This window comes from Carcharodon carcharias, chromosome 18 (genome assembly GCF_017639515.1).
Source record: "Carcharodon carcharias isolate sCarCar2 chromosome 18, sCarCar2.pri, whole genome shotgun sequence".
Lineage (NCBI taxonomy): Eukaryota > Metazoa > Chordata > Chondrichthyes > Lamniformes > Lamnidae > Carcharodon > Carcharodon carcharias.
The window spans coordinates 63,376,528-63,390,844 of NC_054484.1; the positions used below are offsets into that span (position 1 = coordinate 63,376,528).

The following is a 14,317-nucleotide window of genomic DNA, read 5'->3' on the forward strand; positions in this document are numbered from 1 at the left end:
GCCATGTGGGATCCACTATAGAGAGGAGGACACAACTGAACATGGTTCTCATCCAGCTGGCTCATGATTATTATAGTGTCCCTTTAGTCAGTCAACTGTGTTCACCTTGAACTCCACCCACCTCCTCCCACTTTGAAGGATCACACTTTTAGAACGACTGCATCTTGATGAACACATTTTAAAAATGGTGCCTATCACATTTCAGACCCACTCCATTACCTTCCACTGGCACCAGTCCCCCACCAACTTCCCCCCTCACCTTTAGCTCACCCAATTTAACCATTCATTTCCCCACTGTTACCCTTATCCTTGAGCCTATAACTATCACCCATGCCCACCTTGACCCTGACCCCTCCCATTATCCATGCCACCCGTTTTGTCCATTTCTTTGATTCCCCTGCATGAGGCTATCCTCTACCCCGCCATGACCCTGGACCTGCCACCCTCCTGCATCACACATCCTCCTCTCACTATGATTGATCTGCCCATTGCCCAGTACCCTCAGTTCAACTCTAGGACCACACCATAGACAACGCTGACCCTGCCTGCCCTTTAGGACCATCTATCACCCACCACCCCTGCCCAGAGACCCCCTTCTCCAACCCAACCACAAGACTGTCCCACACAATGCTCCTACGTCACTGCACCCTCATATCACCTCCCTATCTCCTTCCCTGGCCCAGACAGCTTGCCTCCCTCCCTGCCCCCGCCAACCTACCTCCCTCCCTGCCCTGGACAATCTGCCCCATTCCCTGCCCCGGACAGTTGCCCCAGACAGCCAGCCTCCCTCCCTGCCCCGGACAGCCTGCCTCTCTCCCTTCCCAGACAGCCTGCCTCTCTCCCTTCCCAGACAGCCTGCCTCTCTCCCTTCCCAGACAGCCTGCCTCTCTCCCTTCCCAGACAGCCTGCCTCTCTCCCTTCCCAGACAGCCTGCCTCTCTCCCTTCCCAGACAGCCTGCCTCTCTCCCTTCCCAGACAGCCTGCCTCTCTCCCTTCCCAGACAGCCTGCCTCTCTCCCTTCCCAGACAGCCTGCCTCTCTCCCTTCCCAGACAGCCTGCCTCTCTCCATGCCCCAGAGAGTCTGGTTTCCTTCCCTGATCACCCTGCCCCGCTGACCCTTGCACCTTTTCCCAGCCCCAGTTCCACCCTTTCCCACTGACCCTGCCTCCCTTGTCCAAACTCCTTCACCCTTGCTCAGTAGACTCCATCCTACCTCTTTTGGTCACCCTCTGTGCATCTTAGACAACCAACACCCAAACTCAATCATATCTTGCCATAGAAGAATGCTCCTGAAAAAGGGTAAGATATTGGCTATTCATTCCAAAATCCAAAGATGATGACTACCTCACCTAGTTCATGCCACTTATATGCAGTTACGAATTTGAAGGCATGTATTTCTTAATCACAGAGAACTTAATCTGGAGGGGGAGCTTCATTCTGGTGATCTGGCCTGTAAATGAGCATGCATGACATACAAACACACGCAAAAGGTCTTTCCGACATGTGGCATTGGGAAGCTGGGACCCACCTGTAAAGTTCCGAGAACTCGATAGCAAAAGTTTATTCCAACATTGGGAAGCTGAATTTTAGCCTCCTTCACGATTAAGTTCCCTTCCCACCTTTCTTCCCAGTCCAGGCAGACCCAGAAGATTCTGCCCAGTATCTCGGATGGGACTTTTAAGAACAGCTAATTTTACAGAACTAGAGTAAAAATATAAGGAGCCTGGCAAGTAACATTCAAACATCAAAACAGAGGCTTTACAGCTCAAGTGCCACATTTGCACATGATTAATTAGTCTCGATATATTTTATGGGATTTTTAGTCAAACATTATGGTCAATATAAATACATTTCACAGGTTAAAAGACATAGTTTTAATACTGTATAGTTTGCAATAAGCTATCTTTTGCGGTAGGCATGGCCTTCTAAGAGGCCTAAGATCGTTCCGTCTTCAGCCTATGTGGAACAGCTCTTTAACTGAAGAATTGCTGCATTCCTCTTCGCTGTTTCGTTCTGATAGTGCTGCATTTTCACTAATTTTACAACCATCATTTGAAAGAGAAATTTTGTGAGGCCTTTCTGATCACTCAAAGTGGCTATGAAAAAATGCATAGCTTTAGCCATAAATAAGAACCTTAAAACCTCAACAATGCCAGTGTGTAATGTTATATAAAATATCAAAACCAAAGTACCGATTGCTCAGTGACAGCTGGTAACAACAGCCTTTAATAAACAGGTGGTCAATTATTCTCAATTGAGAAAGCCAGCTGCACAGAGTCAGTTATCTAAAAAAAAACCCCATGTCTTTGTTCACCCATGTAGCAAAATGCTTAAATGTTACTTTACTGAGTGTGCCAATGCTAAAATTCTTCAAATCAAGCATAATTTTAAAAAAATTATATACATTGCACCACTCCTTCCCTGCTCACACGTGGAAATTAATGATGTTTTTTAAAAATATATGCAAGGGCACATCTCTGTGTAACATCTGGCAGAATATGTTTTGCCTTGGCAGAGATTTATAGCCTCAACCTGGGACTAGTTGGTTACTGGCCTCAGATCAGAAGGTATTACTATCTTCTGCCAGAGATGGCCCTTTTGGAATTGTCTGTCTCCTTAGTTCAAGTAGGCAATCTGAACAAAGCGGAGTTTATGGATTTTCTTGAAAACCATTTTAGGTAAGGAAGGTTGCCCAAGATCTTTTGAAAATTAAAATATATGTTGATTTTGTGTTCAAACAGTGTAGTGATCTTGATGATAACATACCAATGCTTGTCTCTTACCTGATTTTGCATATTTTTTACTAGACTTGGAGATCTTGTGAAAACATTTTGAGGTAAATGACAGCTGTTATATTTCAAACCTGATCTGTTCTATTTTGTAGAGAAAAAAAAACAACAGGCACAGAACTGGGAATCTTTAATTAAAGTCTGTAGTGTTGCTACCGTATGGGAGTTTATATGCATAGACATACATACCGCCCTCACACATGCTCCTCAGTTGAAGCTGACTCAAAACTTCAGGTTATAATAAGGCTGTTGAGTGGATATATTTCCCATATTAAAGTGTTGACTGTATGCAATTTAATTTGAACAGAAAATTTATAACAATTATTCAACGTTGAACGATTAGCAGTTTTTGTCCAATTTTATAATATGTTTAATTCTGATTGACTTTGTGAAGAAAAAATTATTGATGAAAAGATAACAGTATAATCAACACAAAATATTATTTAGAGTATGTTTCTATATTGAAAATCTCAGAAGTCATTTAAAATTGCAGTGTCATTTATAATTTTAATATTAACCAATATAAGTTAAAAAAATGAAGAGAATACCCATATTTTGTCATTTTTGTTATACTGTTTGTAACTTAAAGTGTTTGCTTTTAAAAAAAAGTTTTACATTTCTTACCTGTTTTCTCTGGTGCTGTGCTACTAGCAGCTGTCTCGGTTTGGGCCTTTGTTGCTGCTTCACTGGCCTCAGCAGCAGGTGCTTCTACTGGTTTCTTCTCCTTTTCCTGGCTCGAGGTGACATTTGAAGATGGGGTACTTTCAGTGGCAGTACTTGCGGCGCTTCCTGTTTCCTTCACATCCTTTTCACCATCTGTGGCCTTTTCATCTTTCACTGCTGGCGTTGCTTTTTCCAAGTTTTCCGTGGGAGCCTCCTTTGCCTCTGATGCCTTCTCAGCATCAGAGGGGGTTGCTTCAGGGTTGCTTACTGGCTTTTCTACCTCTTCCGTTTTCCCTTCAGAACCAGGCGCAGCTGGTTCTGTTGCCGTTGCCTCCTCCTCCTTGATAGCCTCTGTTTTTTTAGCGTCGTCTTTTTTTTCTCCACCCTCCACCTTCGTTGCCGCAGCCGACTCTCCTTTCTTCTCCCCCTTGAGCTTTTTCCGTGTTATATGGCCACGGAAGCTAGCCTGGATTTTGGTCGCGGCCTTGTGAGCCTTGTCCTCAGGTTTGGTAGTCTCTTGTTCAGCTTTCGCATTAGCCTCGTCATTCTTCTCAGCCTAGAATCAGAGTCACAGAGAAACATAGTTGTGAAGTCATATTCAGAAATGTTCTGTGGGTCACTAGTGTTATATTCCCCTACCATTGTTCCCAACACACATCTTATGCTTCAAGTTTTGTATATCTGTCTTTTCAAGCCACTGTTTATCCTACTTTGCACTCCCATTGGATGATTTAATTTGCTATCAATTTCTTTTAATTGGTAAATAGAAGCATCATTAGCTAGAATGCTAGAAAAAAATAGATTGAAGATATACTGCCATTTTCACAATACAGTGTGGTTGTTGGTGAGCATCACTGGAAGTATGGCAGGATAACTTATGAGACAGGTGCATTAAAACCGTAAGATGCCAGGACCTGCTGTAAAAGACACGCTTACACCTTGCATCAATTTCAGGATAACTCTATTCATAGAGTTATAAATGGATCCCTTTACATCTTATTTAGGATGAGCTGAGAAAAGGCATTTCTGATATAAAGTATATTGAACCCCCAGCTTTTCCACTGTTAGATGCTTTCATTTTTTAAATGCCTTGCTTAACAAAGTAAGTGGAGAACTGAATAGATGAAACATCCTTACACTCAAGGACAGAGGCCCAAGGATTGAGACAAATTCGTCTTCCAACCTGAAGCAAATAATCCTGATGAGATTCAGGCATCTGTCTTGCCTCCAGAGAGACCTTGCCACACTGAATGTTTCAATTTCTGGCCTGTCTGCCTCACCATCATCCAAGTTTCAGGGAGGAGGGAGAAGACAGTAGGAGGTGGTCTGATTGTGGCTGGCAGCAGTCATTATGAATGTCGTGCAGGCAGGAGAAGCACATCTGCCTCCGCATTATTTTTTTAAAAATCAAATATATTTACCGTTAAGGTGGCAGCCATTGGATGGCCACATCCATGTTCAGTAAACCTTACAGGAACAAGCCTGAAGCCATTCCAGCTCAGGTCAACCCAATTTGAAAGAGGAGTTCTAAAACAGGCAGTGATTCCCCAGTTAGTATATGCAAGGGGCCTAATTCTTGTTTTAAACGGCTGCTCCAGAAAAATGGCCACAGCCCAATTTCATGCTGAATGTTTTTCAGGCGTCCTTGGAACTCAGAATATTAGACCCTGAAATTGGGTTCCATATCTCTTTTACACCTGTTAATTTTTACCCCATACCTCATATGGTGTCAATTCCTCTAGAGAATGTTATACCTCTACTCTCAGAATATAAATCTGAACCTGATACTATATATGTTACATAAATGCACCTTTTATAAACCAGATGACCTTGTAAGCTTTGAACTCACGTCCACCGAGGACAAAACTAAGAACCAATTACCTTCGTTGGTCATCAGATTATATAATTTTAAAGCTTTATTTCTGGTCCAAGTTAAGAGGTTCCTTTTTCTGGAGAGTATGTGGAAGAGATTGTCCCAAACCTGAGCCTTATTTAATGTAACATAACTAATCTAACTATTTTATGCTTTTCTTATACTGGAATCACTGTATGTTACGGACACAGTTGGCCTCAGTAAGGATAGTAAATAGATGCAAAAGAACCCTCAGTGTTATATTCACTCCCAGATGCATTGGTTAAACAACAATGTCGCTGATGTCAACAGTTTCACATCTTCATTTCCACTGAGATTAAAAAAGCTGTTGGGGATTCAATTTTCAATATCAGCCTCATACCTTCTTACCATTCATATTCAAAGCAATGTGAAACTTATGAACTGAGAAGTATGTTTTCACAGTAGGATCATTACATTCGGAGATTTAAAAGACCAATAATGCTGAATTGGACTCAAATCTACTTATAAAATTAATAGCACAAGGGGGATTACAAAATTTAGATCAGACTTACAATTATTGCTGGAAAAAAATAAATTTTCTCGAAGCTTTACAACTTGCACTCATCAGGACATTCGCAAGAATACCAACGTGAGGGGAAGCAACAACTTTATAACGTATGAGAAGAGTGTGCTGATTGGTTGGCAAGAGCACTCTGGTTGGTAGAGGCGTTGCCATGGAGAATGCAATAGTGACTGACAGTTAACTGCCAAGCATTGTTTGAAATATAAACCAGGCAGCTTGACTCTGATTGGTCAAGGCATTGCCCTGAGCATTCAACTAGTGAATGGTTATCCCTTATTTTGTTTAACTGGTGCATTCTCCAAAGTGACACCCAGGGTCTATAGACGCTGCATATCTGCAGATGACTGAGAAGCAGTGTCATCAATGACTGCGCACGTCTAGGGACTTGGTGGCTCACATCTGCCACTTACTGCAGTACTTGGCGCCAAGGGAACACGGAGGGAATCTACTGCCAGTGGCTGTGAAAGTGACTGGCGCTCAATTTCTATGCTAGTGGCTCCTTTCAGGGCTCCACAGGTGACATCTGTGGGATTTCACAATCTGCTACCCACAAATGCATCCATGAGGTCATGGATGCCATCTTCCCCATGGCACACAACCGTGTACATTTTGCCCAGGACCAGGACAGCCAGGATGCAAAGGCCATTGAATTTATCCTGATCTTGGGATTCCCACAAGTGCAGGGTGTGATTGACCACACTCATGTGGCACTCAGGCCTCCGTCGCTATACTCGGTGAACTTCATCAACCGCAAGGGCTTCCACTCACTGAACGTGCAGCTGGTATGCATCCACCAGAAAAGCATTCTGCAGGTGTGCACATGGTTTCCAGGGAGTGTGCTTGGTGCCTACATCCTGAGTCACTCACAGATCCCTGCAGTCTTCCAGTGTCCACAGAGGCTGCAGGGTTTGCTTCTTGGGGACAAGGGCTACCCGCAGAGGCCGTGGCTGATGACAAGGTGCTGATACCACACAGAGAGCATGACAGAACTTTGTGATGCCTACCTGCTACATTCTGGCAGCAATGACCAGCACCGCAGAGGTGCAGGCATTAGTAATGTTCCCAGGGAGTTTGAGGCTGGACCATCACTGTGGTCTGAAGACCACATAGGGCACAGGGAAGAGGCCCTGGAGTGAGACACCTGCCTTTATCTTGTTCAAACAGGTTTCACATCTGAGTAACAAGAACACTGCTCATCTGAACAAGGAGCCACAGGCAGGGAGACATTCTTGGCCGTTTATTGACAATGGTCAACAGTATGTACAAGTGCTCAACATCCATGCCCAGGCTGTGCAACTACTTTAACTTAACTTTCCTAACCCTGCCGCTAAGTCTTGGTGCTCCTCGGACATCCAAAGCAGAGATGGGAGCAGCCTGCTGACTGTGACGCCCTGTCTATGATGACATTGGTGGGCGTCCTCAGAGGGGCCGAGACTTGGAGGGCCTTGGCCCGCTTTTGGGGTCCTGCTGTGTGGCAGTGGCACCCTCCTCAGCCTGTGAATCTGGAGCTGCGGATGTCATGGGAAGAGGGGATTCAGATGAGCCCGTCACTTCTGTTGAAGGGTCATTCGGACTCAAAACGTTAATTGTGTTCCTCTACGCAGATGCTGCCAGACTTGCTGAATTTTTTCAGGTATTTTTGTTTTTGTTTTGGATTTCCAGCATCCACAGGTTTTTGCTTTTTACTCCCAGAGTCACCTGGGTGGATGGTCCCAGAGTGTGCACTTGCTGATCCTCCTCCCTATGGGTGCCCAAGGGCCCTTGGCTGACTCTGTGAGCAGAAGGGGTAACTGGAGCGAGATTGAGCTGCCCAACACCCCTCTCATGTACACATTGTCGGAGGCCAACTATGGTATCAGCAATGGAGTTAAGCCTGCACAGCAGTGCAAGGGTGATGCCTTGGACCAAGGTCTGCCAGTGTTGACCTCGGTGTGTTGCAATGCTGGCACTGTCACCTCATCCTGAAGACGGATGGACTCCTCCATCATGCCTTGCAACCTGAGGAGTACAGCGGACATCCCTTCTTCTTGTTCCCTAGCTTGCCTTTGCAGCTCCAGAAACTGTGACATGACTGAGTCCAGACGCTCGTCAACTGACCCAGACTCAGCAATATTCTTGCCTCCAACAGTCCTCTGAGTGCCGGGGACCTGGGAAGTCCCTGCCTCCACCTGCTGTGGATCAGAAAGTGCAATGTGCTCACCAGATTATGATCCCAAGGCTACTCTAAAGCTAGGTCCCACCGAGGTGTGTGTCTCTGCGCTGGTGGAGGGTGTGGGTGAGCGCTGTGACGGGACTTCAGGGAGGGTGCCTTCAGATTCCTCTTCAGAGGTTTTTTCAGGGCTTGATTGGAGGCCCTGGGTCACGGACTCTGTCGGCCATTTGGCAGAGGTGCCTGCGAAAGCAAGGGGAGATAATTAGTGCATGGCAGTGGCCTGTGAAAGAAGACGCATCACTTACAGCATGGTTGTCTGATAGACGTTGCACAGCTGGAACTTCACTTGGCAGAGCAGCGCTGACCGCACCGTCAGCACAGGACCAGTCCCGGTCATCACCGACAAGTTGGATGGCTCTGTTTTCGAATTCTGTCAGAACTTTTATTTCCAGCAGCCCTCCACCTGTCTGCGACCTTTCCCTCCTGTTGAGAGCCAGTTTGTCCTGCATGGATAGAGTATGTCAGGATGCCTGCCAGCCCCAGTGATGTTTGTCTGGCCTGTGTGGATGTTGAGTGGTCCCATGGACAGGATGAGGACAATGACGGTGTGTGTGAAAGAGTGAATGGTGATGTCCCTTGCACTGGCAGTGAGTGAGGGCCCTGTGGATGTGTGATTTGTTTGTGAGTTGGGAGTGATGAAAAGACTGAGTTACCCTGGTGGAATGGAGGAGATCATTCATCCTTTTGCAGCACTGGGTGGCTGTCCTCTGCAGGGTGTTTGCACTGACCATCCCAAGCTGGGTTGGTGACTTTGTTGCCCATCCTGCAGCTAGAGCGGGGGTAGAGCACATCCCAGCAGGCCTTCACAACATCCAGCAGTCGCACGAGGGACCCGTCATTGAAGCAGGGGGCTGCAGTCTTTCTTCCTTTGCAGGCCATGTATCCCAGGCTGGTGGTGATAAGCGCTTTGCTGGCAGCTGCCTTTTAAATATGGCAGCCGGTATGATGCAACAGCGGAGTGATGGCAAGCGGGCAAATGAGAGTCTGCTCGCCATGGAAACAACATGTTTCGCGGCAGTGAATAAATTAAGAGGCAGTTTGTGGATGATATGGCATGAAAACCCACCATTTTCCTCGGCGGGTAGGACTCCATTTTCCCTGGCCGTTACCGTACTTAATGCAATGCTGGGAAAATTCCACCCTATGTTTATAAAGACATAGAGTAGTGGTATTGTCGCTGGACTCCAGAGACCCAGAGTAATGCTCTGGGAACCTGGGTTCGGATCCTGCCACAGCAGAGGGTGGAATTTGAATTCAATAAAAAGTATGGAATTAAAAGTCCAATGATGACCATAAAACCATTGTCGATTGTTGTAAAAACAATCCTTTAGGGAAGGAAATCTATCTTCCTTACCTGGTCTGGCCTACATGTGACTCCAGACCTACAGCAATGTGGTTGACTCTTAAATGCCCTCTGAAATGGCCTAGTAAGCCACTCAGTTGTAACAAACCACTACAAAGTCATAAAAAAGGGTTGGGGACAGACGACCCGGCATCAGAAACAGCAACAACAATCGCAGCCCTGTCAACCCAGCAAAGCCCTCCTTATAAACATCTGGGGGCTAGTGCCAAAATTGGGAGAGCTGTCTCACAGACTAGTTAAGCAATAGCCTGACATAGTCATCCTCACAGAATCATACCTTACAGCTAATATCCCAGACTCCACCATAAGACATAGGAGCAGAAATTAGGCCATTCGGCCCATCGAGTCTGCTCCGCCATTCAATCATGGCTGAAAAGTTTCTCAACCCCATTCTCCCGTCTTCTCCCCATAACCTTTGATCCCCTTACCAATCAAGAACATTTCTATCTCGGTCTTAAATACACTCATTGACCTGGCCTCCACAACCTTCTGTGGCAATGAATTCCATAGATTCACCACTCTCTGGCTAAAGAAGATTCTCCTCATCTCTGTTCTAAAAGGTCTTCCCTTTACTCTGAAGCTGTGCCCTCGGGTCCTAGTCTCTCCTACTAATGGAAACATTTTCCCCACATCCACTCTATCCAGGCCTTTCAGTATTCTGTAAGTTTCAGTCAGATCCCCCCTCATCCTTCTAAACTCCATCGAGTATAGAGCCAGATTCCTCAAATGTTCCTATATGTTAAGCCTTTTATTCCTGGGATCGTTCTCGTGAACCTCCTCTGAACCCTCTCCAGGGCCAGAACATCCTTCCTGGGATACAGGGCCCAAAATTGCTCACAATATTCTAAATGTGGTCTGACCAGAGCCTTATAAAGCCTCAGCAGCACATCCCTGCTTTTATATTCTAGTCCTCTCAAAATAAATGCCAACATTGCATTTGCCTTCCTAACTACTGACTCAACCTGCAAGTTAACCTTAAGAGAATCCTGGACTAGGACTCCAAAGTCCCTTTGCACTCCAGATTTCTGAATTCTCTCCCCATTTAGAAAATAATCTATGCCTCTATTCTTCCTACCAAAGTGCATGACCTCACACTTGCCCACGTTGTATTCCATCTGCCACTTCTTTGCCCATTCTCCTAACCTGTCCAAATCCTTCTGCAGCCTCCCTGCCTCCTCAATATTACCTATCCCTCCACTGATCTTTGTATCATCTGCAAACCTAGCCAGGATGCCCTCAGTTCCTTTATCTAGATCATTAATGTATAAAGTGAAAAGTTGTGGTCCCAACACTGACCTGTGCGGAACTCCACTAGTCACCGGCCGCCATCCTGAGAAGGACCCCCTTATCCCCACTCTCTGCCTCCTGCCAGATAGCCAATCTTCTATCCATGCTAGTACCTTGTCTCTAACACCGTGGGCTGTTATCTTACTGAGCAGCCTCCTGTGCGGCACCTTGTCAAAGGCCTTCTGTAAGTCCAAGTAGGTAACATCCATTGGCTCTCCTTTGTCTAACCTACTCGTTACCTCCTCAAAGAATTCTAACAGATTTGTCAGGCATGGCCTCCCCTTGATGAAACCACGCTGACTTTGTCCTATTTTACCATGCACTTCCAAGTATTCTGAAATCTGATTCTTAATAATGGACTCTAAAATCTTACCAACGACCGAGGTCAGGCTAATCGGCTTGTAATTTCCCGTCTTTTGCCTCACTCCCTTCTTAAACAAGGGGGTTACATAAGTGATTTTCCAGTCCTCTGGGACCCTCCCTGACTCAAGTGATTCCTGAAAGATCACCACTAACACCTCCACTTCAGCTATCTCCTTCAAAACTCTGGGGTGTAATCCATCTGGTCCAGGTGAATTATCCACCTTCAGACCATTCAGTTTTCCTAGCACCTTCTCCTTGGTAACGGCCGCCATACTCACCTCTGCCCCCCGACTCTCTTGAACTTTGGGGATGTTACTCGTGTCTTTCACTGTGAAGACTGATGCAAAGTACCTAGTCAGTTCCTCCGCCATTTCGTTATTCCCCACTACTACTTCTCCAGCGTCATTTTCCAGCGGCCCAATGTCCAGTTTTGCCTCTCTCTTATCGTTTATATATCTAAAAAAACTCTTGCAATCTTCTTTTATATTATTGGCTAGTTTACCCTCATATTTAATCTTTTCCCTCCTTTTTTCTTTCTTAGTTGTCCTCTGTTGGTCTTTGTAGGCTTCCCAATCTCCTGGTTTCCCATTGCTCTTCACCGCATTGTATGCTGTCTCTTTAGCTTTTATGCTGTCCCTGACTTTCCTGGGTATGTCCTGTCCCACCAGCAGGACAGACCCAGCAGAGGTGGTGGCACAGTGATGTACAGTTGGCAGAGAGTTGCCCTGGAATCCTCAACATCTACTCCAAGCACCATGAAGTCTCATGGCATCAGGTTACACATGGGCAAGGAAACCTCCTGCTGATTATCACCTACTGCCCTTCCTCAGCTGATGAATCAGTGCTCCTCCATGTTGAACATCACTTGGAGGAAGCACTGAGGGTGGCAAGGGCGCAGAATGTAGTCTGGGTGGGGGGACTTCAATGGTAGCACCGAGCTGGCAAAGCCTTGAAGGACATAACTTCTAGAGTGGGTCTACAGCGGGTGGTGAGGGAACCAACAAGAGGGAAAAACATACTTGACCTCATCCTTACCAACCTACCTGCCACTGCTGCATCTGTCCATGACAGTATTGGTGGGAGTGACCACCACACAGCCATTGTGGAATTGAAGTCCCACCTTCACATTGAGAATACCCTCCATCGTGTTGTGTGGCACTTCCATGTTGTTAAATGGGATAGATTTCGAACAGATCTAGCAACTCAAGACTGGGCATCCATGAGGCACTGAGGGCCATCAGCAGCAGCAGAATTGTACTCAAACACAATCTGTAATCTCATGGCCCAGCATATCCCCCACTCTACCATCACCACCAAGCCGGGGGATCAACCCTGGCTCAATGAAGAGTGCAGGAGGGATTGTCAGGGGCAGCACCAGGCATACCTAAAAATGGGGTATCAACCTGGTGAAGCTATAAAACAAGACCTGCGTGCCAAACAGCATAAACAGCAAGTGATAGACAGAGCTAAGCGATCCCACAACCAACAGATCAGATCTAAACTCTGGAGTCCTGCCACATCCAATCGTGAATGGTAGTGGACAATTAAACAACTCACTGGAGGAGGAGGCTCCACAAATATCCCCATCCTCAAAGATGGAGGAGCCCAGCACATCAGTGCAAAAGGTAAGGCTGAAACATTCACAACAATCTTCAGCCAGAAGTACCAAGTGAATGATCCATCTGGGCCTCCTCTGGAGGTCCCCAGCATCATATATGCCAGTCTTCAGCTAATTCGATTCACTCCATGTGATATCACGAAATAGCTGAAGGCACTGGATACTGCAAAGGCTATGGGCCCTGACAATATTCTGGCAATAGTACTGAAGACTTGTGCTCCAGAGCTTTCCTCACCCCTAGCCAAGCTCTTCCAGTACAGCTACAACACTGGCACCTACCTGGCTATGTTTAAAATTGCCAGGTATGTCATGTACACAAAAAGCAGGACAAATCCAACCCAGCCAGTTACCACCTCATCAGTCTACTCTCCATCATCAATAAAGTAATGGAAGGGGTCATCAACAGTGCTATCAAGCGGCACCTGTTTAGTAATAACCTACTCACTGATGCTCAATTTGTGTTCCACCAGGGTCACTCAGCTCCTGACCTCATTACAACCCTGGTTCAAACATGGACAAAAGAGCTGAACTCCTGAGGTGAGGTGAGAGGGACTGCTCTTGACATCGAGGCAGCATTTGACCGAGTGTGGCATCAAGGAGCCAGAGCAAAATTGGAGTCAATGGGAATCAGGGAGAAAGCTCTCTGCTGGTTGGAGTCATACCTAGCACAAAGGAAGGTGGTTGTGGTTGTTGGAGGTCAGTCATCTCATCTCCAGGACATCACTAGAGGAGTTCCTCAGGGTAGTGTCCTAGGCCTAACCATCTTCAACTGCTTCATTAATGACCTTTCTTCCATCATAAGGCCAGATGTTCGCTGATGACTGCATAATGTTCAGCACCATTTGTGACTCCTCAGATACTGAAGCAGTCCATGTCCAAATGCAGCAAGACCTGGACAATATCCAGGCTTGGGCTGACAAGTGGCAAGTAACATTCGTGCCACACATGTGTCAGGCAATGACCATCTCCAATAAGAGAGGATCCAACCATCATCCCTTGATGTTGAATGGCATTGGCATCACTGAATCCTCCACTATCAATACCCATTGACCAAAAACTGAACTGGACTAGCCATATAAATACTGCAGCTACAAGGGCAGGTCAGAGGCTAGGAATCATGTGATGAGTACCACCTCCTAACTCCTCAAAGCCTGTCCACCATCTACAAGGCACAAATCAGGAATATGATGGAATACTCCCCACTTGCCTGGTTGAGTGCGGCTTCTACAATACTGAAGAAGCTGGACACTGTCCAGTACAAAGTAGTCTGCTGATTGGCACCACATCCACAAACATTCACTCCGTCCACCACCAATGCACAGTAGCAGCAGTGTGTGTCATCTACAAAATGCACTGCAGAAACTCACCAAGGCTCCTTAGACAGCACCTTCCAAACCCATGACCACTAACCATCAAGAAGGACAAGGGCTGCAGATAGTTGGGAATACCACCACCTAGAAGTTCCTTTCCAATTCACTCACCATCTTGACTTGGAAATATATCACCGTTCCTTCACAGTTGCTGGGTCAAAATCCTGGAACTCCCTTCCTAACAGCTCTGTGGGTGTACCTATGCCACATGGACTGCAACGGTTCAAGAAGGCAG

The 14,317-nt window shown here is 46.2% G+C and overlaps 1 protein-coding gene across 1 annotated transcript; it reads right to left on the reverse strand.

Moving 5' to 3' along the window:
* Positions 1–1,373: 1,373 nt before the first annotated feature.
* On the reverse strand, positions 1,374–8,418 carry gap43 (growth associated protein 43). Its single transcript, XM_041210896.1, has 4 exons — positions 8,327–8,418; positions 4,874–4,979; positions 3,414–4,008; positions 1,374–1,450 (listed from the first exon to the last, which is right to left on the reverse strand). The coding sequence occupies exons 1-4, from the start codon at positions 8,416–8,418 to the stop codon at positions 1,374–1,376; spliced, it is 870 nt and encodes a 289-aa protein (XP_041066830.1).
* Positions 8,419–14,317: the final 5,899 nt, after the last annotated feature.